The sequence below is a fragment of the Phaenicophaeus curvirostris genome, chromosome 15, assembly GCF_032191515.1.
Source record: "Phaenicophaeus curvirostris isolate KB17595 chromosome 15, BPBGC_Pcur_1.0, whole genome shotgun sequence".
Taxonomy (NCBI): domain Eukaryota; kingdom Metazoa; phylum Chordata; class Aves; order Cuculiformes; family Cuculidae; genus Phaenicophaeus; species Phaenicophaeus curvirostris.
The window spans coordinates 15,072,315-15,097,555 of NC_091406.1; the positions used below are offsets into that span (position 1 = coordinate 15,072,315).

At 42.0% G+C, this 25,241-nt stretch overlaps 1 protein-coding gene across 1 annotated transcript in view; it reads left to right on the plus strand.

Annotated features, from left to right (window-relative positions):
- WWC1 (WW and C2 domain containing 1) overlaps nucleotides 1–25,241 on the plus strand; it is a 70,187-nt gene that overhangs the window by 32,394 nt on the left and 12,552 nt on the right. Inside the window, exons 3-12 of the mRNA XM_069868924.1 lie at nucleotides 5,300–5,503; nucleotides 6,907–6,983; nucleotides 7,900–7,979; nucleotides 8,917–9,046; nucleotides 9,607–9,753; nucleotides 10,784–10,857; nucleotides 15,932–16,174; nucleotides 17,682–17,771; nucleotides 20,096–20,634; nucleotides 24,709–24,817. Of these exons, the coding sequence (XP_069725025.1) occupies nucleotides 5,300–5,503; nucleotides 6,907–6,983; nucleotides 7,900–7,979; nucleotides 8,917–9,046; nucleotides 9,607–9,753; nucleotides 10,784–10,857; nucleotides 15,932–16,174; nucleotides 17,682–17,771; nucleotides 20,096–20,634; nucleotides 24,709–24,817 (1,693 nt within the window). The remainder of the gene's footprint in view (nucleotides 1–5,299; nucleotides 5,504–6,906; nucleotides 6,984–7,899; nucleotides 7,980–8,916; nucleotides 9,047–9,606; nucleotides 9,754–10,783; nucleotides 10,858–15,931; nucleotides 16,175–17,681; nucleotides 17,772–20,095; nucleotides 20,635–24,708; nucleotides 24,818–25,241) is intronic.

Genomic DNA, 25,241 nt, shown 5'->3' on the forward strand with positions numbered 1-25,241 from the left:
CTCAGTCTGGAATTTGTCCTTGTGGCAAGACTATCGGAAACAGTGCAAAGGTCTTGAGTTGACTCCCCTGGCAGGGATAAACGGAACAACTGCCTGAGCTCCCTGGGCTGCAGCACTTTGTGCTGCTTTGACCGGAGAGGAAACTGTCGAGTAGGCTTGGGATATCCTGGGAGGTGTGCAAGTAGGAAAGTCTTAATGCTTGTGGAATTTTTATTCTGTATCCTCGAACTAAGCCATGGCTCTTATAAAGAGAACTTTGGTTCTCTTTATAGAACAGCTCCAATTACTGTCCAGAAGTTCACATCAGAACTGTGCCCAGGCCCTCTTGGGGGTGCTTGTAACTTCTAAAACTTTTAAAATACAAAAGTGGTTTTTTTTTGGTTTGGTGGTTTTTTTTTGTATTTAAATCTGCTTCTAGGACTTCACCTGAACTTCAGCAATTTTTTCAGCAAGTTGCAAGATTGTTAAAAAAAAAAAAAGTGTTGAAGTCTGTTTTGTGGGTTGTTATGTTTAGGTGTTTTTTTTTTTTTCTTGGTTATCTTTACATCCTTTCCTTTCTCAGAGACGCCATGTTTTCACCTAGCCCGAGACTGTGTCTTCCAGGTTTTAGCAACTTCTCTTGGGTATTAAAGGTGCAGAATTAAAAAAAAACTTATTCTCAAAAAGCAACAACTGCCCTCTGCAAAAAAAAGACCAGATGTCTGCAGATGTGAAGGTGACACAAATATGAGTTTATGTCAATCCAATATCACACTATTTAGATATCTGTAAGTGGCTTTATACTAATTATTTTTCTGTGAGGCAGGGGATGCTGATTTTTCCCTTTACAGGAAAGGACAGTGGGGAAGAAAGGGTAGGCAAACCCTTCAGGATCACACAAAGGAGATCTGCACAGGAGAGGACTGGATAAACTTTGCTTGAGAAGGTGCTGAACGGCAAGACTCAAATTGGGGTCTCCTGTAGGTCTATAAGACCTTGTCTTGTCTGTCTCACTTGCCCAGAAAAGCACTCGGGGGAGTTAAGGATGAGGTTGCTTTTAAAAGACAGGCTCAATCTTCACGCTTTTGCCAGTCTCACTTGGGTGTGGATTATTCCTGTGCTGACCACACTTACAAAAGGAGTAAGAGCTTAGTTTAGAAGTCTTGCTAAGGCTTCTCTTTACCTCCTTCAGCATGATTTCATGTTTACATGGCTACACGCATGAGGAAAAGAGAAGGAAGAGAGAGGAAAGAGAGAGGAGCCTGTGCAGGCTCTGCAGAGGAGTCAGAAATATGATTGGACTTCTTTTCTTTGGTGGATGGAGTTTTGCTGTCTTCTTGTAGTGTGCTGGAGGTATGCCTGCCAGGGTGCTTCAGGCCACCAGAGCCAGGGGCATGCCACCTACCAGTGACTCTGAAGGGTTAGGCAGCAGGGTTGGATTAAGAGGTTCCTGCCAATTCAGTTTTACCCATACAATGCTTTTGGGGAAGCTGTTTATTCCCTGTCCCTTTCTAGCAAAACATTTGTGGGCTTTGGTGGCTTTGAACTGTTGCAGTAGATATAAACCTGTGCAGGTGCTGTGGGAGTTGGCATTGTTCCCCAAAGAAATAATCTTCATTCCACCTTCTGAAGTGAACATCAGGATCTCCACTGACCACAGGAAAAATTTGACTGGAGTAAAATAAGAGGATGTTCCCAAGAGTCGTTTCCTCTTCCTCTGTGACCTTTCTTTTTGGTTTGCGATGTATTTTTATCTTCTTGTTTGTCTTTCTCTCCTATCCCCACTGGAGGAATTTGAGGGCTTCTTGTCAGTGTAGCCCATCCTAGCCAAAAATGAGGCATTAGCTTACTTTGCTGGCATTTGCCTAAAGAGTTGTGGCTAGCTGTGCCCCTGGGGGTACACTGTTGAGATATAGGAAAAAACCCTTTAGTCCGAGCCAGCTGTGGGGAGCAGAAGCTTGTCAGACCTCTGGAGTGTTTCAACTAGCAGAAGCCACCGCGTGTAGGTGGAACAAACAAAATGTGATCCAAATAGTACATTTGAGTCGATTCCATCCTGGGTAAATGTGCAAAGATCTGGATGCGTATCTGAGCCCTGTGTGATCCGGGGCAGTTACCCCTGGTCTGTGACACCTGCAGCACAACAGGCACCAAGGATGTGCGGAGAAGCCTTCAAGCCGTGATGACGCTTCCCGAATACTGGTTGCTCTCAGAAAGTTTCACTTCTATGGGAGGCCAGAAGCTACAATATTTGACCTAGAACTTCATTTAAAAGGTTAAAAAGAAGAGAAACAAAACCATGACTATATTTTTTTACACCTGTGCAAATCATGATAAAGCAAACCGTATCCACTTTCAGCTAATCAAGAGGCTCATCTTTGTGGTTTACGTTAAAGTATCCTCTGGAGAGTGTCCAAAACCACGTTCTTCTCCAGGGTGTCTCACAGGTTGTCTGTGCGGGAAGGAGCTGTGATCAGAGGGTGTGAAGGGGATGGAGGCATGTTGGCTCTTGCTGCACACTTGAAGTCTTTGAGACTAATTATCGGAAACAAGCCCAAGGACAGACCTAAATTAAATCTAAAGGCACGAACCATTTAAAAAAGTGAGATGGAGAACACTTCTAACCTTCTCTCCAAGGCAAACCAAATACAATTAAATTGGATTGAGTACCCAGAATATTCTTAATACAGTATTAATGCATAGCCCTGAGTATCTCTCTGGGAGAACTTCTTTGGAATTTGATTTGCACAAAGCAGTGATGATTTTCTTGCCAGGTGCTGATGCAAGCACAGTAAGGCCACATTCTTCAAACATGAAACAATCAGGTTTATTTGTGACAAGCCAACATAAATTAAAAATTCACAAGAAAACAAATGATGTCATAGCCTAAATTTCTGTAGTCCTTTCATCTGGCTTTTGAATGTACTTTGCATTTCTCAGTAGCTGGGGCAGATCAAGAGCCCTTGGCCAACATTTTCAGAGATTGCTATGACATGTTTGAGAATCAAAGCTACAATCAAGGGGATACAGGTAGTGCTGTGATTACTGAAAAGGCCAATTTAGAAAAATGGGAACAAAGCAGTTTCAGTACGTGTGCATTGTCCATCTTCTCCATCATCTGGCTGCCAAGCATTCCCTTTGTCTGGTGGGTTGTGCGCTTGGGGTGGTGTCAGTGTTTCACCACCTAACAGAGGTATTCAGGATAGTAGATTGCTGTAACCTTTTTCCTGGTTGCTTATAACAGAGGGATTTCCCTGCAGCAACTTCCACCACCGTTCTTATGATTATAGGAAGAATGGGCTTCTAGTTTAAGTGAAAAATGGAAATAACCAAGCTTAAGCTACCCATAGGTACAGGGAGACTTAAGACCTAGTGTCCTGAATTAGACTTCAAGAGTTGTGGGTGTGTTGCCATGATACCCTCAGAGCTGGAAGTTAAGAGTTCTGAGTCGTGGTTGCTGGTGCTCGTTCACGTAGGCTGGTCTGAGGTATCTAACGGGGTAACTTGCAACTGACTTTGCCCTTTTGGTTCAGGTACAGAGTAAAGGAGTTAATGCTTCTGGGTGTGGGTAATAGTTATCTGGAAAATGGGATTCAGAGGTGAGAACAGGAAAAAGACTCTGGGGTTTTCAGACTCTTGCAGTGGATACACTGTTGTGTCTTCCTGACTTTTCTTGTGCTCCCTCTCAGAGACACTATAGTGCTTGCTGGGAGGATACCAGCACCTATACTTGGCACAAGTAGCTCCTTTTTCATCAAGTTGTTTTGGGTCAGTTTTTCAGGTCCACGCTTGGCTTTAGCATTACATCAGCAGAGGTATTGCTTGTGTGAGCACAACCTTTACAGATTATAAAGGACTTTTTGTTGAAATGTTTCTACAAAGTATACTATAAAGGATTTTTTTAAATCATCTTCTGGAGCTTTTCTAAGTTTTGCTATGTAACTTGAAATGCCTTGTGTTCTTTCGGGTCTTGAGATAGTGTTAAAACAAGTTATTGCTGGGGCATCCTGTTAATTTTCTCCTCAGCGTGACCATGGACAGCTTGTGAAAATGGTTGAGTGTCCATCCCTTGGGTAAAATCCTTTTATTTCCAGTCTTGCTCCTAAGATTACTGTCAAACTGTTCTCTTCCCTACATCCTGTGTATTGCAGTGTTGGTCTTATGCTTCACTCACTTAAGAGCTGCTCATACCTTCCACCGTGACAGCTCTTACTAAATATTTAAAGAGGCTCTTAAGATATGCAGATTAGATGTCTACTGATAGTTTCAAGCAGCTCCTTTTTATTAATTATTCATCATGTGGTAACCAGGCATCCTTATTCAAGCACGTAGTTTAAACAGTTTAGAGCACTTAGTCGACTGAATATTGGAACCTGTTCCAAAGAAGAACATATAGTAGCCTTGAAAAAGAAATGAAAAATATTTTGGATGCTTCTTCACAAAACTGAGACAAATGCTGACAAAAAAATTGCCTAATTAGTATTAGGAATAGGTGCGTGTCTATGACCTTATGCCTTATTCATGAGTAGAAACCTGAAAAGCAATGCATCGGTTTTGTTGGAGTAACGGAGGTGGAAGTGGTGTGTCTGCTCATGACTGCGTTGCCTATGTTACCAAAAAATATTTCTCTTAAACTCCACCTCCTGTATTCTGCAGCAATTTACTGCTTTGCCTCTTTCAGTGGAGGAAATGTTTACTCCCCTTCTGAGATGCTGTGTATGTAATGTCATTTGAGATGCTTCCATGAATACATTCTGTGATTTAATAAGTCTTTTTTTTTATGTACCTATGGAATCTGAGCGAGAAGGGTTTTATTCCCTTTTTAATAAAAGCCACTTGGCAGCCAAAGAGGATGGGCAGGGTTGTAATTACTTTCATGTTGTCAGATGCAGTATAATGCAGTCATGTGGCAATGATGTTTTCTTTAAGTTTTTTATCAGTGAAATAGTAGAGGTGTTTTATTAGTAATCTCATAAAGCAGTTACAATAAAGATAAGTCTAACAGTCTATGTCAGTATCTCAGAGTGTGTGTGTGCGTGTATATATGCTCGTTGAGGATGTTTTAAGGGACAGAACCAGGATGGCTTCAGCAGCAGGAGAGTTGGAGAATCGTATGATGAGTTCCTCATGAGTTGTTCTGTATGGTGATTCACTGGAGTTCATTGGGGATCAGTGGGAAACAGGTGAGAAAAAAAAGAAAATATACTTACTCCATTTTTTATTAGGGGATTAAATTATTGCTATAAATGGTGAAGCTTCTCCAGGCAGCGGCACAGACCTGCTTTTCATTCATCTTGCCTCCTTTTGATTTCTCTCCAAGAAACTACCCAGATAGAAGACCCTCGTGTGCAGTGGCGGCGGGAGCAGGAGCATATGCTGAAAGATTACCTTGTCCTGGCTCAGGAGGCAATTGCTGCACAGAAGGAGATCTATCAGGTGAAACAGCAAAGGCTTGAATTGGCCCAGCAAGAATATCGGCAGCTGCATGACGTTTGGGAGCACAAACTGGGCTCTCAGACCAGCCGTGAGTACTCATCCAGTGACTTTCTTAGTCGCGAACACGCTAGGTCAGTAACGTGCTTGAAGCTAGTCCTGTAATAGAGCTCTGGGATGTGTTATGCTGTGTCACTCTCTGCGTTTGCTCAGTTTGTCACAAAGGCAATAGCTGCCTAGCACTGACTTGGTAAAGGATCATTGTTATGAAATGCTCCTGTGGTTGGCTCGGCCACTGGAGTCAGCGTGCAGATTTTCAGCACGGGCTTCAACAAATGTGAAAAATGAAGTTATATGGGATTTTCCTTGATTCCCCTGGCTAATGTATAGAAGGAGGATTTATTTCCTGCAAGTCTTCCAGGATTTTTTTTTTTTAATAATCCGTAGCACTGCGAACTTGTTATGTTCTTGATAACCACATCAATCAACTGACCTCTCCTCACTTCACTCTGGCTGGGTTATATCTTATGGTGGTGAACCCCACTGGCTAATCTTGTGCCTAATCTTAAAAAGCATTTAAGTAGTTTCGGTCAACTGAAGGATTCTTATTGGACTCAAGGTCCCATCTGTCATCTCTGAAGTGCTGGGTTTGGTCTTCTCCTAGGAGTGCTCTACCTAAATGGTGTCGTACTGGAACACCATGAACACTATGAACATGAATTACATTGGCATGATGTGATCTGTCTTTAAAAATACAACCAAACAGAAAGAAATAGAAATGCTTTCCTGGGTTTTATAGGGCATAAACTGATGGCTCCAAGGATCAAAATATCTCCCTTGCCTACAGCTACCTCTAATATCATTGCACGTTGGGGAGTTTCTGTACCTTCTGAAGCAGAAGGGTTTTAACCACCACTGAGAGGAGAGTTCTGTTCTTAATGGGCCATTGATTTAATCTGGTGTGACACACTGTATGATTGGTCGTGTCCTCAAGGCTGTGAGAGGGCTTGTGTTGCATTTTTCAGTTTCTTCTTGTTCTTTGCTTTTCTTTGTTTCTAAAAATTCAGTGTGTGTACTCAACAATAAAGTAAAAAAAAAAAAATAAAGTAAACCTTTATTCAGTGCCTGCCCTTTCAGTTCTGTTAAATGTCCCTTCAGTTCTTTTAAGTGCCTTTGGGAGTGCAGGAGGCCACGCTGCTGAGTGGAGTGAATATATTTGGGAGTCTGAGCTAAATGTGTTAACCTGGAAGAAATCAAGACTTTGGAGATGCAAAACATGCTCTGGCCTTTTTAGCGTGTACTTCTTGTGGGGTACTTGCCCTTCCCTGCCTTTTAGGGTTGAGAAGACTTCTGGAAAATAGGTAAAAATGGCCTACACCAGCAATGCGTAGAGAACTGGGTGTGCAGGAGTGGTGGGAGGTCTTAATTTGTGGTAGGACTGGTGGAAGAGGGAAGAAGGGAGAGTTGCTAAACTGAGTGTTGTATTTGTTCTAGTGCTCTCTGGCTCATCGTCAAGTTCCAAGTATGACCCAGAGATCCTCAAAGCGGAGATTGCTACTACAAAATCCAGGGTAAGTAATATAAATGGACCTTTGCTTGCCACAAGTAATCTTACGGTATTTCTAAACCTTATGGAAAGTACTAAAAGGAGGTGCCAAAGCAGCTGAAAGAGCTAACGTTGCCATTCTTAATCTAGGAGATAATTTATCACAATTCTCAAACGTTGCCATCTTAAGAGTCTGAAACTCTTTCTTTTTTTCCCCTTAGACTTCAGACTTCCTTGGAAGCTGGCAGTACACATTGCTGTGGAGATACGCTGTGGGGTGTTGAGCTGCATGCCACAGCTCTGGGGAGCTGCGCGTTCTCTCCAGAGACTGGCAGCTGTTTTGTCCTGGCCTTAGTGCGGGTTGTTAGCAGCGGCAGTGTGCGCTCTCATGCAGAGCTCAGTTTGGGAAGAAGAAAGGACTAAAGTAAAGTAGGTCATTCTGGCCTCTGTGGAGGAATATAAAACAGCAAGCTGTAGGGTCAGTGGATTTACAATATTTATTATCATCCTGCTGTGTTACTCATGCAGTGGGACCTTTTAGTTTGGTATCTTGGAGGATGGCTCCCATCACTGCAGGGTAGCTCATGTCCTGATGCTTAATGTTTTTTTTAATGATTGGAAAGGTTTTGAATATTACTGAGTAAAATTGACATGTGTTTCATTCCCATCTCTCCTGAGTTTTTCTCAGTTTTCTGCTTATGAGGTTATAAGTTTCTTTGAGCCCCTTGCTAAGTGGTGTAATACTGGATAAATCCCTAGCCAGTGGTGATGTCCTGATGAGGATGCAGTCAGGGCTGTTAGCTGCTGTTGAGATGAGCTGTTTATCTGGAAACTTTGTGTAGAGTATTGTCTACTCTGAGTAAGTTTTGAATTAAATGCTTAGTGTTGTTCCTAAATATTCATGTAAGATATCATTCTAAAAATGTGACACCTTGCTACAGGTTAATAAACTCAAGAGAGAAGTAGCTCACATGAAGCAAGAGCTCCAGTACAAAGAGCATGGATATCAAACGCTGAAGAAGTAAGTTTGTTCTGAAGATCTTATTTTCAGTGTAGAACTAAATGCATCTGAACTTGTAATACATCCCCCTCTACATTTATAAATAGCTGCCTAAACAGCGTAAGCTGAAATATGTTCCTGCTGATATCTTTAGACATATGCAGTTGAAAGTAGTACACAGCCACGGGGGTAGTTCTCTCAAATCAATGCCTGTATGGGGCTGACCACATCAGAAATGACTTCACAGGAAAAAGATTTTGAACCAGGCTTTTGCCAGTTAAATTGAATTCTGGCTTACTTGGTCTTGCTCAATACAAATGAGACAGTACAGCCTATTGTCTTAATTATAAGAGCCATTGTTCTAGGGCACTGAGGAAAAATTTGAGGTGGAGTGGAAGGGGAGGAAAAATTTCAGGTACTTACCTTTGTACTAATAGATGTCTGGCGTGTTTTAAGTAATGTCACTGGTTAATATCTTATTTATTATAAATGACAACTGCAGTAGAATTCCTTTGAGAAGAGAGAATGATGAGGCAGCTTGTAACTAGGTTGTGCAAGCAAATACGTCTGTGCCTGTGAGCTCTGTGCCTGGTTTCTGAAATCATGACTGAAAATAAGGTGGATCTCGTAGATGGCTGATTGTATCTGGATTAGAAACAAGTTAACCAGCAGCATTCTGCCCAAATCTACTGTTTGGGGGGTTTCATGTGCATCTTTTTTCTCCCTAGGGAGTCTGAGGGCTCAAACAGAGTTCTAAACCTTAATGTACTTCTGAGTGGAGTGGTTTAAGTGGGGATGAGTAGGGTTCTTTATTCCTTCTGTTGTCTTTGTTATATTTCAGAGTATGTTTTTCTTAACAAATTAATGTCAGGGTGCGTGCATCTAGGATGGTTCAATTAACTGGATTTAGTAAAGTATTAGCTCATTGTATAATTTTTTTTCTTACGTTTCCATGCAGGATTGATATGAAAATGTCTGATACTCAAGGTGGCTACAAACTTGATGAGGCACAGGCCATTTTAAGTGAAATGAAAGCTCTCAAGAAGGCCATCACGTCAGGAGAGAAGGAAAAACAAGACCTCATTCAGGTATTGAACGAAGATGACCTTCTAGTATTTTGTGTTGCCATTACTATCAGATTGAGTTTCTGAGAGGTCATTAAGGTATTTTGAATTTCAGGTACATAAATAAGATTTTTATTAATATCAATTAACCCTATACTGTGGTTGTACTGCCATCTTTTTGTTCTTCAGATTCTGGAAACAATTAGTATAATATATAGCAACCAAATGTAACAAGTGCTTGCTTAGAGATGAGTGTTGGTCTCACAGTTACTGGTCAAGAACGAAGCAGTGTGACTGCACTGCTAGCAAAGAGCGGATCTGGAGAAGCCAGGAAAACACTGAGATGGGCCCACTTGGTCTTCCATCCCCTGTCTGTGTGGGCAAAGTGGTGTGCTGATGGTCCTGTGGGCTTCTTCGTGCTGTGGGAGGTGCAGTCCAGCCGTGCTGGACCTTGTGTTTGAGGAGTCTGAGTGCAGACAGTGAACATGTTCAGGTCTTAGCTTTAGCCTCAACTACATAATTATGTAGCTTCTGAGGTATTTTGAGCAGAAGTGAGCTTACCTAATGACTTTTTCTGGTTTTAGAGCTTAGCTAGGTTAAAAGACAGCTTTGTGAATGACAGAGGATCCCAGTCAGACCTGTGGGCCAGCAGCGTGTTTGTGGAAAGCTCCAGCCCTTTGTTACCCCGGCAGTACCTGGATGTCAGCTCCCAGACAGATGTTTCAGGAAATGTGAGTAATGCATGAGAAACTAAGTGCATGTGGAGACGTTCCTCTCAACTATAATCTATGTAGTACTGCTTAGTTTCCAAGCATGGGCAAGTAAGTTTGAAAACGATACCTTGTCCTGGTTTAAACTTCAGTGTGACCTTCATTTTTGTGTGCAACGTTAATGTATCTCTAAAGGCAACTTGCTGTTTCCCCACGATATCTCTGTTATAACAAGCCAGGTGGGAATAAAAAGGAAGTGAGTTTTATTTTGCCTGTAGGTGTAGCTTCTTGTGATACAAATACTCCCTTAGCTCTTTACAGCAGCGCTATGCTACTAGGCAAGAAATACTCAGCAGCTCCATATGGGCTAAGCTCTTCCCTTAAGAGTATATTTGGCTTTTAGTGTGAGTATTATGAGTTAGAATGATGTGCAGATAATTTAATGCCATCAAATGTGTAGTACTCGTAAACCTTCAGTGCCACTTGTGCAACAAGATCCTATCTGTCAGGTTGGTGCCAGCCTCAGCAAAGACTCAATTAGAGCTGCGGGTGCGTCGTGTGTTTTATGGGACATTGCAGAAGCCTTTCCTTGTAGCCTTTGCTTAAACATCTGCAACCGCTTTCAGTCAGTGCCACACATATGACTAAGGATCTGCAGATTTGGGTATGAGGGGATGTCCCTGGTCTTTAAGATTTTACAGCCAAAGCAAGATGTCATCCCAGACAAAATGCAAGGCGGCACTTAAAGGCTACAAACAGCCTTTAATGGGAAAGACTGCAAAGCTGTTTGCATGTGCATGAAAATACAAGCCCAAGTTAGGTGTTGCACACTTTCTTTTTCTGGTAAAGTAGATCAAAAAGAGCCTCTCTCGTGGAGTTTTAAGTATTTGAAGCAGTCACAAAAAATTGATTCACAAGCAATATTTTCCTGTTCTGCAATTGGTTTAACTAGTAAATGAGTTGGCAAGAGCAAGTGTAACTTGTAACATCGATAGGGAATGTCAAAAGAGGAGTGATTGCGAAGTTGCTGATTTTATATTTTGTGTCTCAGTTTATTACCAGCAGCAATAACCAGTTGGCTGAGAAAGTGAGATTACGCCTTCAATATGAAGAAGCAAAAAGAAGGTAATTCTTTAGATTCTTGTGCCTTTTGGCTGTCATGCAGCTTATTCCAAAGATACATTTCGCTAAAAAAGGTGCCACTCGCATTGAAACACAACGTTCCAGCTACATAAACATGGTAGTTTTTGAGCTAGTGAGGCAATAGGCTTTCCAGGCCAACATTACCGTACAAGAAATGAATAACCATCCTAGAGATCACTAAGGAATGACTAATACATGAAAGAATTTGGTCTGGCCACACCTGTGGGGACATAAGTGGTTTTGCTGCCTGTTGCCAATGCTTCCCCATTCCTAATAAGGAGACTGTACTGCAAAGCATCTCCTTACCTTATTTAAAATGAAATCAGTGTTTGCATGACTTTAAGTCAGATAAGGAGAAACATATATTGTGTTAACACCTAACATATCTAAATATGGTCGATGACTACCATTTAGAAGCTCGTCTGCTTATCTGTAAGAATGTAAGTTTCCTCTTTTGCCCTCTGATCCGAGTTGAATGAAGAATAGATTTACAAAATTGCTGTCTACTTAGAAGGCTGATTTGGGCAAAAGTTTTCTGGGCTTTACATTTTTAATGGGTAACGGCTAACTAAAACTGTTTAGGAAGTACTGGTATTTTTCTGGATAAATGCTCCAGTTAAATGAAAAACTGCCAAGCTATGTTTAGACTTTGTGTGGCTTAGTCCTTGTTCCCTGATGTAACCATGAGTAGTGGTGATTCCCATTTTAACTGCTGTAGAGGGACTTTGCAATTCCAGAGAGTCAAACTTCAGATGCATGGTACGACCTGTACTTGGGATCTATGCGAAGAGGATTTGTCTTCAGTCTCTGGTTAGAGATAAGAGCTTTAAAGCTGAGGTTACTCATAACATTCTCATTTTAGTATATAGGCATGGGCAATAGGCCGAGTTTTTCAGTGGCATAAAATTTGATCTGTATCTGTGGCAATTGTCAAAGACTGTGTGTGCCCAGCTGCTTTTTGACATAAGCTTACATTTCTCTTCCCACGCGGAACAATTTTTTCAGCACTGTCTATTTTGCCAATCTGAGATGAAAGTCTGCCTTGACAACCAAATCTTTAAGTGACTTTCTAAAACGACATTATTAGCCCTCCAGATGCAGTGGTTGAATTTTCAGTTTAAAAACTGCTCTTTACTTTTAAACTCTTCTCAAGAATGCAATTGAATTCTCGCTGACTTTATATCTTCATATCGAAGTGGAGCACTCTTATTGTAGTCTGTATCTTTTCCAAGGAGGGGCGAGTGAACGATGACAAACCTGAGAAGATTATTAATATACTTTTTAAAGAGAACTTTATAGTAGCACAGTTATTCATTTGAAGTAATAATGAAGGATGTGTGACGCTGTTGCAGTTAAAGGTTTGGTATCTCGTGTCTGTCATCGTGTATAGATTTTCTTAGACTTTAAAAAGCCTTATCATGAGGAAAGAATATACATGAATATCATGGATTATCAATAATTATCACGAGGGTCTGACTAGGCGTGAATAATTGATGCTAAGATGAAAAGAAATACTGCTCTTGGAGCACTATGGTTTTGGCATAGTTTTTAGTAGGAGCTGCAGAAACAAATGTCTTAATGTGCTTTTCAACTGAAACAATACTATGGATATAGTGACTCACAAGGAACCCTCTGCTTCTGTGAAAATTCCTCCTTGTGATGTTAGAAGTGTTTCCTGTTCCCATAGCACAATATTAAAATGTTCCGAGACCGCAATAGGAAAACAAGTACTTTGCCTCTGCATGCATTGCAAAGGGAGCCAAATGCTGGAAATAGATTTATCTATCTTGTTTGTTCTGCATTATCTGGAAAGGTATTTAAGGCCTTGAAATCAAGATGATCCCGTATTAATTAGATTAGAATTACTAGAATTATAAAGCGCTTATGATTTTGGAAGTGGACTGCAGCAGACAGTGGTTGTAGTATTGTTGTGGACCAGACAAGAGGCACTGATGAACTTCACCACACCAGAACTGTCAGGTACAATTCTGTGTGTTCCCTTACCCACCAATAAGTCCTTTTCTCTCATGACTTTGTGAGAACGGAGCCCAAGAGCAGTTAATGTTAAACCTGCAAAAAAAGAACAAGGGGCAACCGCAGTGACAAACTTGAGTTTAATTGGCTTGGAAATTGATAAAGGTTATCATGTCAAAAGAGATGTCAGCGCTACGTCTCTACACAGAGACAGCTACGGCAACTGTGGTACAATTTCAGGCATGTAGTTTTGAGGCAGTTGCGCTCTGTGCACTTGTTAGTTCCTTCAACAGTTAAACTTTTGGCTTGGGTTTTGTGTGACTGTTGGTTAGTGCTAGGCTTTCAGAAGTGTATTTTCTAATCTCCTAAGAAGGAATATTTCAGTGTCACATTTGGCAGCATTGCAACCCTGGTGGGTGTTTGACTGGTCACTTTTTAGACCACACCTCCCGCTTTGATTTTTTTGGTGAAGAACAGAGGCTGGTTGATTTAGGATTGTTAATTACTAGTGCTGGATGTACAACTTAATGTACACGTCTGTGGAGGTGCACGTACTCTGTGTGACCTCCCAAGTGACTAAAAATTTGATGTGTTGTGCCTTGATATGGCAACGAATAAATCACCTAACTACTTTTTTCCAGCTAAGAAGAAAGCAGTTAAATAGAACTTGAGCTTCCTCTTCTGTGTTTTGTTCAATCTTGCAAGCTAGTGCCTATTCAGAAACACTCCGTGACCTGAGCACAGTGTTGCTGGTTTCTTTGCAGTGCAAACCCGGCGTGGCTTGGCAATGATATAGTTCAGGCTCGGTCAGTGAATGCTGAAGTGCTGGAGTTTTCAGCCAAATACCAGACAGTCTGCAAAGCATTTCTTTTGTAATGATGTTATTTTATTGGAAAAAGAGGATACATAAACCTTTTTTTTACTGAGAAGGGTAAAACGAGTGATCATTTACAAAGGGTAGAACTTGAGGTTGGTTTTAACAAAGCTGTTAGGCTCGGAAATGCATAGAGAACGAATTCCAGTGGAAAAGCCATATCCATGCAAATGTATGCCAAAAGTGATGAGATTAATGCCAGCCAATCCTCTTAAACTCATATCCTTTCAGAATGCACAGAGGAATTCTTGGATTATGAATTAATGCCACTGTTAATTCTTCGTTGGAGCACAGTGTTGCACTTAATCAGGCACTGAAAAACAAAGCAGCTCCTAGGAAGACCTAAAAATAGTTGAGCTGAATATCTATCAGTTATGGAACTTTAATTAGAGTAAGCAACCTGCTGTGGGAAATGGGTTTACGGGAAGTGAGGCTTCCCTTCAGACAGGTGATCTGTAGTCTGTCTCCTCTGATGGAGGAGGCAGGTTAGTCTGTGTGAGCCTAATCCTTCATAGGCTCTCCTGGGGCTTGAAGTTCCTCTTGGCCTCTGGAGCTTGGAAGACAAAGCTTTATTCTTCAGAGCCATTCAGCAGTTGTGTAGCTGCTGCTGCCCAGATCTGCATCTTATTACATACTGTGCCTGCGTGTGTGCTGGAGGAGGTGTGCTCCATCCTGTGTGCTTCTGTATCATAAAGCAGGCTCTAGAAAGAGATGAATCCAGATTAATACCCGCAACTATTTGCTGTGCCTAATTTAAATCCAGTAATTCTGTCACCAGATCACAAAGCCCTTCTCAACGTGAGCTGAATATTGGGCTTTCATTTTACACGTACAGTATTTTGCTTCCATGTCTTTTGTATTTGCTAAGGCTGAGTGAGAGATGAATCACGTGAAGGGGCAGGTATGCTTTGGCTCTGGTCTTCAATCAGGTGAATTATTTTTGCAAATATCTTGTCTTATATAAAGATATTTTATGTCCTTGTTGGCCTTCTGAGCTTTTGTAATTTCTTTACCCCAGCCCTCCGCTGTCCCCCCTCCCCACTCAGGCATTTTTTTGGTGATGCAAGTTCCACAAATACAAGTCCTTGGTAACTCTTATTCAGTTTCAGCTCTGCTTCAGTTTCTCACCAAACTACCCCGATCACCCCATCAGGTCATGAAAAGTTGTAGGTCAGTGCATCCAAATGAGACGGCTTCCTTTGGGAAGACTGGTGTTACTGCATTGGTTCTATATCCTGGCCTACTGCTGGTTTCTTTGCTTCCCTCTGTAAGTTCCACTGCAAAGTTGATCATTGATGAAGCTGAGCGAGCAGTTCAGATACTTGGAAAGTTGTGAATGGGCAGATAGTTGGAGTGAGCGGCTTCCTTATCAGCCACAAACTGTGCTCTCCTCTGCAATCTGACAAAGCTCTTCCTGAATTCTAGATCTGCATTGCTGTTGCTTTTAGTAGTCATCTTCTTGCTTGCAGTAGCATGGTGTGGCCCTGAAGGATTAGTGATACAGGAAATCTGGAATGATACCTCTAATGAAAATAGGCTTTAAATTTCATGCAAATAAGCGGCTGTGGGTTTAGGTAGTATCATACTGCCTCTTCGACTCTGTGTCCTCAGGTATGCCTTGTACCACAGGTAGCCTAGCTCTTTAATGCGTCCCAAATGCTTAGTGTTGAGTCAAGAGTTGGATTCCTCCAGCAGCAGCATGTGTATGATTAACTTCCTCATTGTAAAGACAAAACTAGTTTCCAAATTTTTGAGTAACCACTGATCTTTATCAGTCTATCTGAATCTTATGCAGGGAGTATACAGTTCTTTTCCACAGTTAAAGACTGGTTAAAGATCAGCTATTTACCGCATGATGCTCTCCACACCAAGTACTCTGAGGTCATTAGCTGTAAGGCATATGAAACCCCCTACAGCATATCTGAAACTTAATTTCTTGAGATCCAACACTTGGGTTATATTGTTCCCTGACTCATGAACACTGCAGGGTTGCTAGAGACTTAGCTTACCGTCTGGAGCAAATCAGAATTAAAGTGCCATTCAGTACCTCCTGGCAGTGCCATCGCTTGGCGAGTGCCCTGGTAAGGAGGGCATGAGGGTGAGGGTGCTTGTCCCTGAGCCGAGAGCCTTCTTCAGGGCAGCGGTTGGTCATGGTTCACTGTGTCTGAGACACTCCTCATGGAATAACTGCTTTCTTTTTTGCTGCAGAATAGCAAACCTGAAAATACAACTGGCTAAGCTTGACAGCGAGGCCTGGCCTGGCGTTTTGGATTCCGAGCGGGACCGTCTAATATTAATTAATGAGAAGGAGGAACTTTTAAAAGAAATGCGATTTATTAGCCCCAGAAAATGGGCTCGAGGAGAGGTGGAGAGACTGGAGACAGAGAGAAGGCGCCTCGAGGAAGACCTTCGGGCTGCTAGAGACACTCAGAGCAAAGCTCTGACAGAGAGGTAGGTTGCTAGGCATGCGTCAGAGCTTGCTTTGTTGGACAAAAGGTAGTCGGGGGTAAGCAGCAACATCCCCTGGCTGAATGCTGATAGCAGTGCACTCTCGGATTTCCAATGAGGCTGTTTCTACTTAGAAGGTTTCTGAAATCATCTCCCAAGAGAAATCGCTTTTAAGTCTCACCTCAGGTGGGAAAAGGTTGTTCCTATAAGTGAATCCTTACAAGAAGGCAAGAAATGCTCGAAACAGCCCAGTATGATGTTTGTGTACTGTAACGTTCCTGTATCTAGCCAGCTCCTCACAGCAGCTTCTACAGTTGGTGTGCAGTCTGGAGCCTGGTAAATGTCAACACGTGGAATTCTGAATTTTTAAAATACGTTGTTTGTTTTGAACATCCTTGTATGTGATTCCTGTAGGAACTGGTATTTGATGGGACTGTGGGAGTTGCATGGAATGTCCTGTGAATCTGAACTAGATGAAAAAAATGCCAACTATCCTCCTTAATTTTACTTGTGTTACAGGGGGAGATCCCACGGGAATGTACAGTGAGGATGAATACTGTGTTAGGCATTGCCTACAAGTGCTTTATGATCCAGATGTATTGATGTTAATATTAACTGCTGTGGCAATGTTACTTTTAGCTGCAATCTCTTGATTATATGTATATGTACATGTACATATAAAATTATACATGGAATAGGCACGTTACTTTCTCTCTCTCTATGGCTCTATATTTTCTTTTATGTGCTCAGCGTCCAGACCACACCAGTTTTCTGCATAGTCTTTTCATGGCTTTATCATGCTGGGAAAATTGTAGGCTTATCAGATGTTTCAGCTGCAGGACTTCTACCAGCTTGAAGTATCTGTGACTTGACAAATATTTCTGGTCTTTCCATAAAAGGAACGCTTGCATTTGTGATTTTTAGGAATATGGTCCTGTTCCAATGTCCCAAAGAAATAATATGTTTCTGGAGAAGGATTTCTTGTCTGGAGGCCTGTTAAGTTGGAGAATGAGCCCCCAAGTGCATGTGTTTTGTGTCTCAGACCAACTCGGTTGTGAAACTAAACAGAAAAGTTGTTAAAGACCAAAATTCATGTAAAGTGGTAATGAGATGGTTAATAAGTAAATAAATCTTAGTCATCCACGGGTCTTAGAGAAAGCAAGTGAAAGCATTTACACCTTTATTAGCACAGTAAGTGGAAGAATGCAACAGTGTGTAGCAAACAACATCTGCTGGACTTTTTCTGAGGTCAGATCCTAGAAACATTAACTTTTATAGTAGTTGTAAGTATGTTCCCTGTTCTGAATATTTTCAAGATTGAGTTCCACGTGCTAAGAGTATTGGAATTAAGTAAACCACCTACACCTCTTGACCAAATCCTGCACCACACCATATTGTTTTCTTATTAACCTTTGTAGGATTTCATAGGGAAAAATAGAATTTTCCTTTACCCCACATTTTAAATAGTAAATACTGCTTTAGCTCTTCTTTCTCTTCTGTCTTCTCTTAGGTTGAAGTTGAGTAGCAAAAGAAATCAGCTAGTACGAGAGCTGGAAGAAACAACACGATTAGTTGCTATGTTGCACACTCAGCTGAAAAGGTACGTGACTTTTTCCAGAAGTTGTAGGTGCTTTAACTGTGCACGATGTAACAGCCTTTCTCTGCTAACAATATCATGTCCTGTCTGAGAGGTCTAAAAGGCCTCTCAGTTACAGGAAGAGACCTAAGACCCCCGTGTAGTCTATGGGAAGACAAGACTGGAGGATCATACGTCCCACTCAGTTTAGATGGGTGCTTTGGAATGGGTTAAATAACCTTGTGGTGGTGCCTCTGTCTGACAACAAAAGGAGCTTCCACAACATTTAGGTGTCTAAGGATAGCTAAGATTTGTTTACTAATGTTTGAATTACTGAAGTGTTATATTAATAAAGTGTCTTAAAGACAGCTTAACGCTTACACAACAAGCAAAGTCAACCTTAGGAATGCTGCTACACATCAATGCAGAAGTGTCATGATAGTGTTTCTCTAAATTAATTTGAAGTGAGCTGTTGCTGGCAATGTAGACAGTGTAGTGAGATATCCCTGAATGTGTTGTGGTTCATATGATGTATAGAAACATTTCTGCAGTCATAATGTGATCTGGCTGTTCAGGCTGTAGTTCTGGAGGAGCACAGGATCACTGTTTCCAGACAAATGCACGACTGCAGGCAGGAAGGCCAAACCATCATTAGCCAAATCCAGCTTTTTATCTTTGATTAGGAAGAGAGCTTCGTGGACTTCTTGTTTGGTTGAGGTTTTTCCTATCAGCGTGTACTGAATTTACTTTGTTTGTAGCTTCTGCTCCACATGGATTCTGTTTCATTTTGTGAAGATGACAACGGAAAGACTGGAAAGAAATCATAGTGCAAGATTGACATGTAAATAAGCCACCATGGAGAATAGCTATCTGTGATGCTCTTATGCAGTGGAAATGCATCATATTTTCATTTCATCTAGCTGATTAGGGATCTTTTGAGGTGACCAAGAAGCATGTGAAACTAATTTCTTCCTAACTATGTGCCCAATGTTCTTGGCATGCTCCTTCATAAGAACAAGCGTTTGTTATTAACCCCATAATGCAAAATATCTGGCGTTCAAAGGTGTGCATGAAATGAAGCTGAGCCCAGACTGTTGATAAGGAAAAGATTAATTAAAACCCCCTCCCTTTGAACAGTGAAATACACTGAAAAGCCATAAATTTATTAGTCTTCTCCAGATCTATATGTACTACCAAAATCAAAAATGTTTATCATGTTTCAGTTATGTTTCACCCAAAAGCTTTTTTGAACAAAAATGGTGCTGTGCACATCTCTAATCCATATGCAGAAGATGTTTTAAGCCAAAATTATACTAAATTCTGCATACTTGCTTTTTTGCATAGGGTCATGGGCATAATTGTATGAATGCAGCTTCTGGCTTTCACTCTGTAAATAAGGGATTATTAGCCTTATCAAAATCCTCCCTGTTTTTCAGTAGAGCAAGTTAAGCCATTTATGCATATGCAGATATTTTTCAATAGCTAATCCGTATCTGAAGTGAGGGTTAAGGGTCTTTTAAATGGTCAGTAAGAGCAAGGTATTTCATATCTGGAGCAGGATTGTTGGTTTCAATGGAATTTCTAGGGATAGTGTATGTTGTAATTGGTACTGGAGGATTTGTTGGGGCTTCTGAGCAGGTGCTGTTGTGTTTGGGCTTTCTCCTCTGAACAGACTTCAATTCAGCACCTGCTCACAATTAATTTTGCTGTCAGTTATTTTTCTGAAACTAGATCTCAAGGCATAAAGAATTTGTGTGAACTGATTTCACAGCCCTGTCCCAGCTCTGGATTCTATGCAGATTTTCATGTAGCTGAATCCTGCTGGGTCCCTGATAATTGCTGGCTTTGAGATCTCTTGAGGGCCAGCTCCAGGCAGGTGTGATATTGCCTTTTGGCTGGTGGTCCAACATAGAGGCAAATGGAAGAAAATTTCCATGCGGACAGTTGGTTGCAATAACTTCATCTTCTTGCATGGTCCTTGTTGGTTTTCATGGTCTGCTTTGGAGATTAACAGGAGCTATAGATATGGGGTTTTTTTTCCAGAGAGGTGTGGGAGGAGGCTATGGTCACTGATTTTAATTGATTTGAAACTGTTTGTTAGAGTTGCTTTGGTTAAATAAGGACTCTTGTGAGGTTGATCTGGTGAGTCAAAAAATGTGCATGAACTATATTTTTATCAAAAAGTGACCCAGCTTTTCCACTGGGCAGACTCTGGTTTTGGATTGCTGTGGGGACTAACGTGTATGGCCTGAGCTAACAAAGCAAAATGTACCATGAGGTGACATTGCAGTGTTTCCTTAAGAAATCAGAAGATACAGTATAATGGTTTTCTGACTTGTTTCCTTCAGTCTCTCCACCAGCATGCTTTCCCTCTCCTCGAGCAGCAGCCCTGGTTCTCTTGCATCTAGCAGAGGATCCCTTGCCACCTCCAGCCAGGACTCATCCACCTCAGCCAGTTTCACTGATCTCTACTATGAGCACCTGGAGCAGCTGGAGCAGTTGGACTCGGACTACCAAACCAAGCTTGACTTGCTCTTAGAAGGAAGCACTGGATTTAGGCCGTCAGGCTGTATCACCACTATTCATGAAAATGAAGTTGTGAAAACTCAGAAAGCAGATACCACCAGTCGCGTACAGGCTCTGAGATCATTGTGTGGTACTCCCAAATCCATGACATCGCTATCTCCCAGGTCATCTCTCTCTTCTCCATCTCCACCTTGCTCTCCACTGGTGATAGACCCACTGCTAACTGGTGATGCCTTTTCAAGCCATATGGATTTTGATGATGCAGAGATAAGTACAAATCTCTCTGAACTCACCCTGAATACTGGGAGTGGCAACTGTAGACTGGAAGAGCCGAGAGCAGGAGATAAACATCTAGGTCAAGGTATGGTAACAAACTGTTTGCGTGCACGTGATGTATCTAACTTTTATGTAGTTTATAAAGCGCGGAGGAGCAAATCTTTCAAAAGCTGTCAGTCATCTAGATATCTTCCTGTTGAAAAGTGTATTCAACCGTGTTCTTCCTTGCTTGGGAGAAAGGGTTGGTATTTTAATTGGTACACAAAAACATACTGCTGAGTCTTACAGAAGACTATATCTAGGTGTGCTTTAGTGTACATAGATGCATGTGTACACAAATTACAGGGATTTCATGTGTAATTGTCAATGATTGTGGTGGGATGCCTGGTTTAATGTGGCACTTAACTGTTCAGAGTGTTTTCTAGCATTTTGGGTCTGAAATTGAGAGGCACGTTAACACAAAGTTTTTGGCCAAGCTTTTGAGGAAGACTAGGACAGCTATTTAGTTTAATAGCTAACAAATCATAATAAAAGTCTTTCCCTGCCACCTCAGCATACATGATGTCTTGCTCTGGTTCCCAGTAAATCAGTGGCAATGAATTTATTAACTTCAGCTGAGCAGACGTGTCAGGGCTGTGCTCAAATTTCTGCTGTTTTGTCTCTTAGCAACAAAAACATGTTTAGATTGTGAGCATGATAAAAAAAGACATTTAGAGATAGTGGATGTTCTCATACATGCATATGGCTTATTGGTGGGTGGGAAGGGCTTGTCTTTTTTTGCAACCGTGGCTGAAATGAAGTGGATGGAAAGCTGTAGGCAGCAGTCAGGGCACTCGTGCTAGGGCCTGTCTGAAGCCCGTGCAACTGTAGTTGGTTTAAATGCAGTGGAGATGAGCGAAATGACTGGATTTGTAACTGCAGCGAAGAAGAGCTTTAAAGGTAATATAAACTTGCATGCTGTAGTCCTGTTCACCAGCAGTGCAGTTTGTTTCTGGTTTTAATAGGATTATAAAACAGCCTATGTGAATAAAGGGAACTAGCACTGTGTTATCACTGCTGATACTATTTAAAATACAATAAAAGATGTGCTTGCAGTTCTCGCCTCTTGAGCTACCATTTTTCTACAAGCAAAAGGTATTATACATTTGAGTAGGAAACAGTAATTATTCTTATTAGAACTGAGCGCTGATTAGTTTTAACCTTTTTAGCTCTTCAAGATTTGTCAAGGCTGTTAAAGTGAAAGCTCAGGTGTTAAGCAGATTAAGTGATTATTGCTGTTAGCCAGTCAGCAGACAAAATAATCACCCTAAGTAGTTTATTTCAGGGCAATAATGAGAAGAGATTTTACTCCTCAGGCATTTTGGGGGAGGTTCAGTGTACACCCAAAACGTGGTAGCTGGATCTGGGGTGGTCTCATGGGCAAAGCATGCTCACGTGTTCCAGTAAGTAGAGCTTGAATAGTATATATCTGAAGGATTTGGGGTTTGTTTCTGTTAGAAAAAATCCTTGCTACCTTTGAGGCTGCAAGGAGGTTTCTTCTCTTACCTGAGCGATGTAGGTGAAACATGGAATCTGGCAGTCTGGCATTCCTTGAGGGTGTGGGGATAGTGCATGACATGGCTCCTCAACTCCTGATCATGGTCTGTGCAGAAGAGGCTGGGAAGGGGAAATGACAGGAAACAAACTTGAAATTCTTGATATGAAAAGGAATAAAAAAAACATAGGAAGTACTATCTGCCTTCTTGTAAATGTAGAAGAGTTGAATCATTAACGAATGTTTCCACCAACTTTTTGTAGTGTGATACCTCTTTGGAGATTTAAAATCCACATTTGGTGTTTATCAGCTACATGAAAAAGTTACGTGTTCAGTGTGTGTAAAACTTGGGGAGCTGAACTTCCAAGTCCTTTGCAAAAGAAGTAAGGAGAAGGATAGCTGCTAGATGAATGCTTTTCAGGGAACCCAATCATCTTTGGTCAGGTTAAACTTGAGCATTCTGCTGTACAGATACCTGCTTCGTTGCTGGGTTTTGTTCACCCTCTGTGCTCAACCCTCTTAGCCGCAAGGTGCTGGGGTGAGGTGCTTAAACTGTGAAGACGTTCTGGGTTGGCATGGCTAAATGGCACTGGTAATTGAAGAGAGAAGGAAGCTGGAGTCTTACCAGTCTTCCCAGTGGTCCTCTTCCAATGTCCTTCCCAGTAAGGAAGCCTCATGCAGAGGGGGTGTCCTAAGTGGATTTTATGGGAGCGGTGCATAAAACTCAAACAACTTGACCTAAAAAGCCAGCTGTTGGGGAAGAAATTATTTTCATATTATACCCATGGAATAGGAGGTACAAAGCAGCATTGAGGAAAGAACAAACATGGTTTTGACCCTGCCTGCATACCTCCAGTATAACCTGTGATTGAGAGCGCAGTAGGGGCCAGGCCCTTGCACGCGGCAGGAGGGAGGGTGGATTAAACTGTGAATGCCAGTATTAAATGGATCCGCTTGTTTCAGTTAATGACTGACATGTTGTGTTGCAGATGCTAACTTTTGTTTATGTGGTTTAGCCTGTGGGGAAAAGAGCTGGATGTCTATTTCTATCCAATGAATCCATATGAATACCAAGGTGAAAAATATGATTCAGTGGTGTTGTCAATAAATACATGGATAAATGTGCCTAACCTGCACACTTGCACTCAGTATGTTGGTATTACGTGCAGCACCCTCTGTTGTTGATTGTAGAACAAGTCCTTATATTATTCCATAACCCTGCGTGGAGCTTGCATGCTTTTTGCACCAGTGTTTTTTCAGAGCTACTGTTAATTCTTTAAGTGGCTTTGAGTCTGGAGGAGGAACAAACCCCACAAACGCACAAAACAAATGAAAAAACAACCCACCAAAAATCAGACCAAACTCGATTTGTAATAAAGAAGATACAGGGTGGAAACCATATATTGGTTTGGGGGCATGTGTTTTCCTAAGGCTCTGGGAAAGAGGAATCACTTCAGAAGATGAAAGCTCCTTGGAGAGTAGTGAGTTGCCACGTTTGTGCTATGGGGTTACAACTGTTCCCAGCGTGATAATATGGCACCTCCTTGCCCTCAGAGTAAGCGCCCCAAAGCCCTGCCAGAGAGGGAGAGCCAAGCGCTGGGTACATCCCAGCCCTTGGAGGCAGGCAGAGTTCTCCAGGCTCCTGGCTAAAGCGTATCTGCAGAAATGTGATGGTTCAACTGAAAAGGTGTGGACCTTGCAGAAGTTTCCAGGGTGTATATTTCCCTGTTGTGTAGCACAAGAATTCTAAGTGGGATAACGCGTCTCTCCAAAACTCCTTGCTTTGACTTCCTTGGTTTCTCTTCCCTGTCTCCTTTCTCCTGCATTCTTGCATGCAGCTGCGACTTTAACTCCTACAATCTCTTTTTCTCTCCGTGTTTAGCTAGTTAACCTAGTCTTTCTGGATCTATCTGCTGTCCTGTGTATACTAATCTTTTGGGTTTAGGGGTGAGCATGTGGTGGCTTTTTGCTGTTTCCCCTCCTTGAAGCTAAAGTTTATGTAAGCTTTCCAGGTAGCTTACCCCTAAGCTTAATCCGTACTTAGCCACAGCTTGGTCAGTAGCATCAGGGTGCCTACCACCTGCTTAAGGATGACATGCAGTGGGAGCTGTTGTAATGGTTTAAATTTGTAGCTTCACTAGAGTTCAGAAGTTCTGCTACTTCTGCTCATTGCCCATCCTTGCCTTTTCAGTGCTTTGGAGCCCCTTCTGGCATTGCCTGTGAAGACCTGCACCCACAGAGGTGCCAGGGGTAGCTAGTTGTAAGGCGCTCGGCACAGTTTGTGTGTTATCTCAGCCTGTGCGTACGCTTCCACAGGGCTCCAGTATTGTCTGGGCATCGTCGCTCTCTCCTCCAACATGTAGGCTCTTCCTCTGGTTGTCCAGGGGCTTTTTGCTCTCAGAACAGTTGGCACGTTTCTGAAGCACAAAATTCACAGTAGCCGTTGAGCCCACCCTACTTGTTTCCTCTCCATCTTCAGAAACGTGCTATTGCCTAACAGTACCTGGGTGGGGAGAAATGCAATTTAGGGGAAGGATAAGAGAAAAAAAAAAAAGCTGCTCCTAATCCAGAGAGTTCATTTTCATTAACGCTTGTTTTTTATTTTCCTCTGTGCTTCTCTGATAGGTATAAATACAGCTGGAGGGACGGCACTGAAGGTGGCGTGTGTGTCAGCTGCAGTGTCTGATGAATCTGTTGCTGGAGATAGCGGGGTATATGAGGCGTCTGTACAAAGGTAGACATCAGATCTCTCCCTAGGAAGAAGCTAACGACTCAGCTTTGCACACAGGAGTCGGCTAGAATGATACTGGATATGATCTTTTTTGTAATTTGGTGGCTAAAGTTCTCAATCTCAGATTTCTGAATACTTCTGAAAAAGCTATGAGCAGGTTGAATTTGCCTATCAAAGTGCCCCATGCTTCCCATAATAGAAGTAGCTGAAAGTGAGCTGAGGGAGGGCTGTTTGAACAGCTGGTCTGTTTGTGGTAAGCTGGTAAGCTGTGACTGCTGCCTTGACGGGGTAGCGGAGCCATCTGGCAGGTGAGTTCCTTCCTATCAGCCAGCCGTTCTGATGTCAGTGACAGCCCTTGCTCAGTGTGAGAGAACTTTGGGATGTTTAAGGAAGAAACCAGAAGCGCCTCAAACTGCCTCGTGGCTGT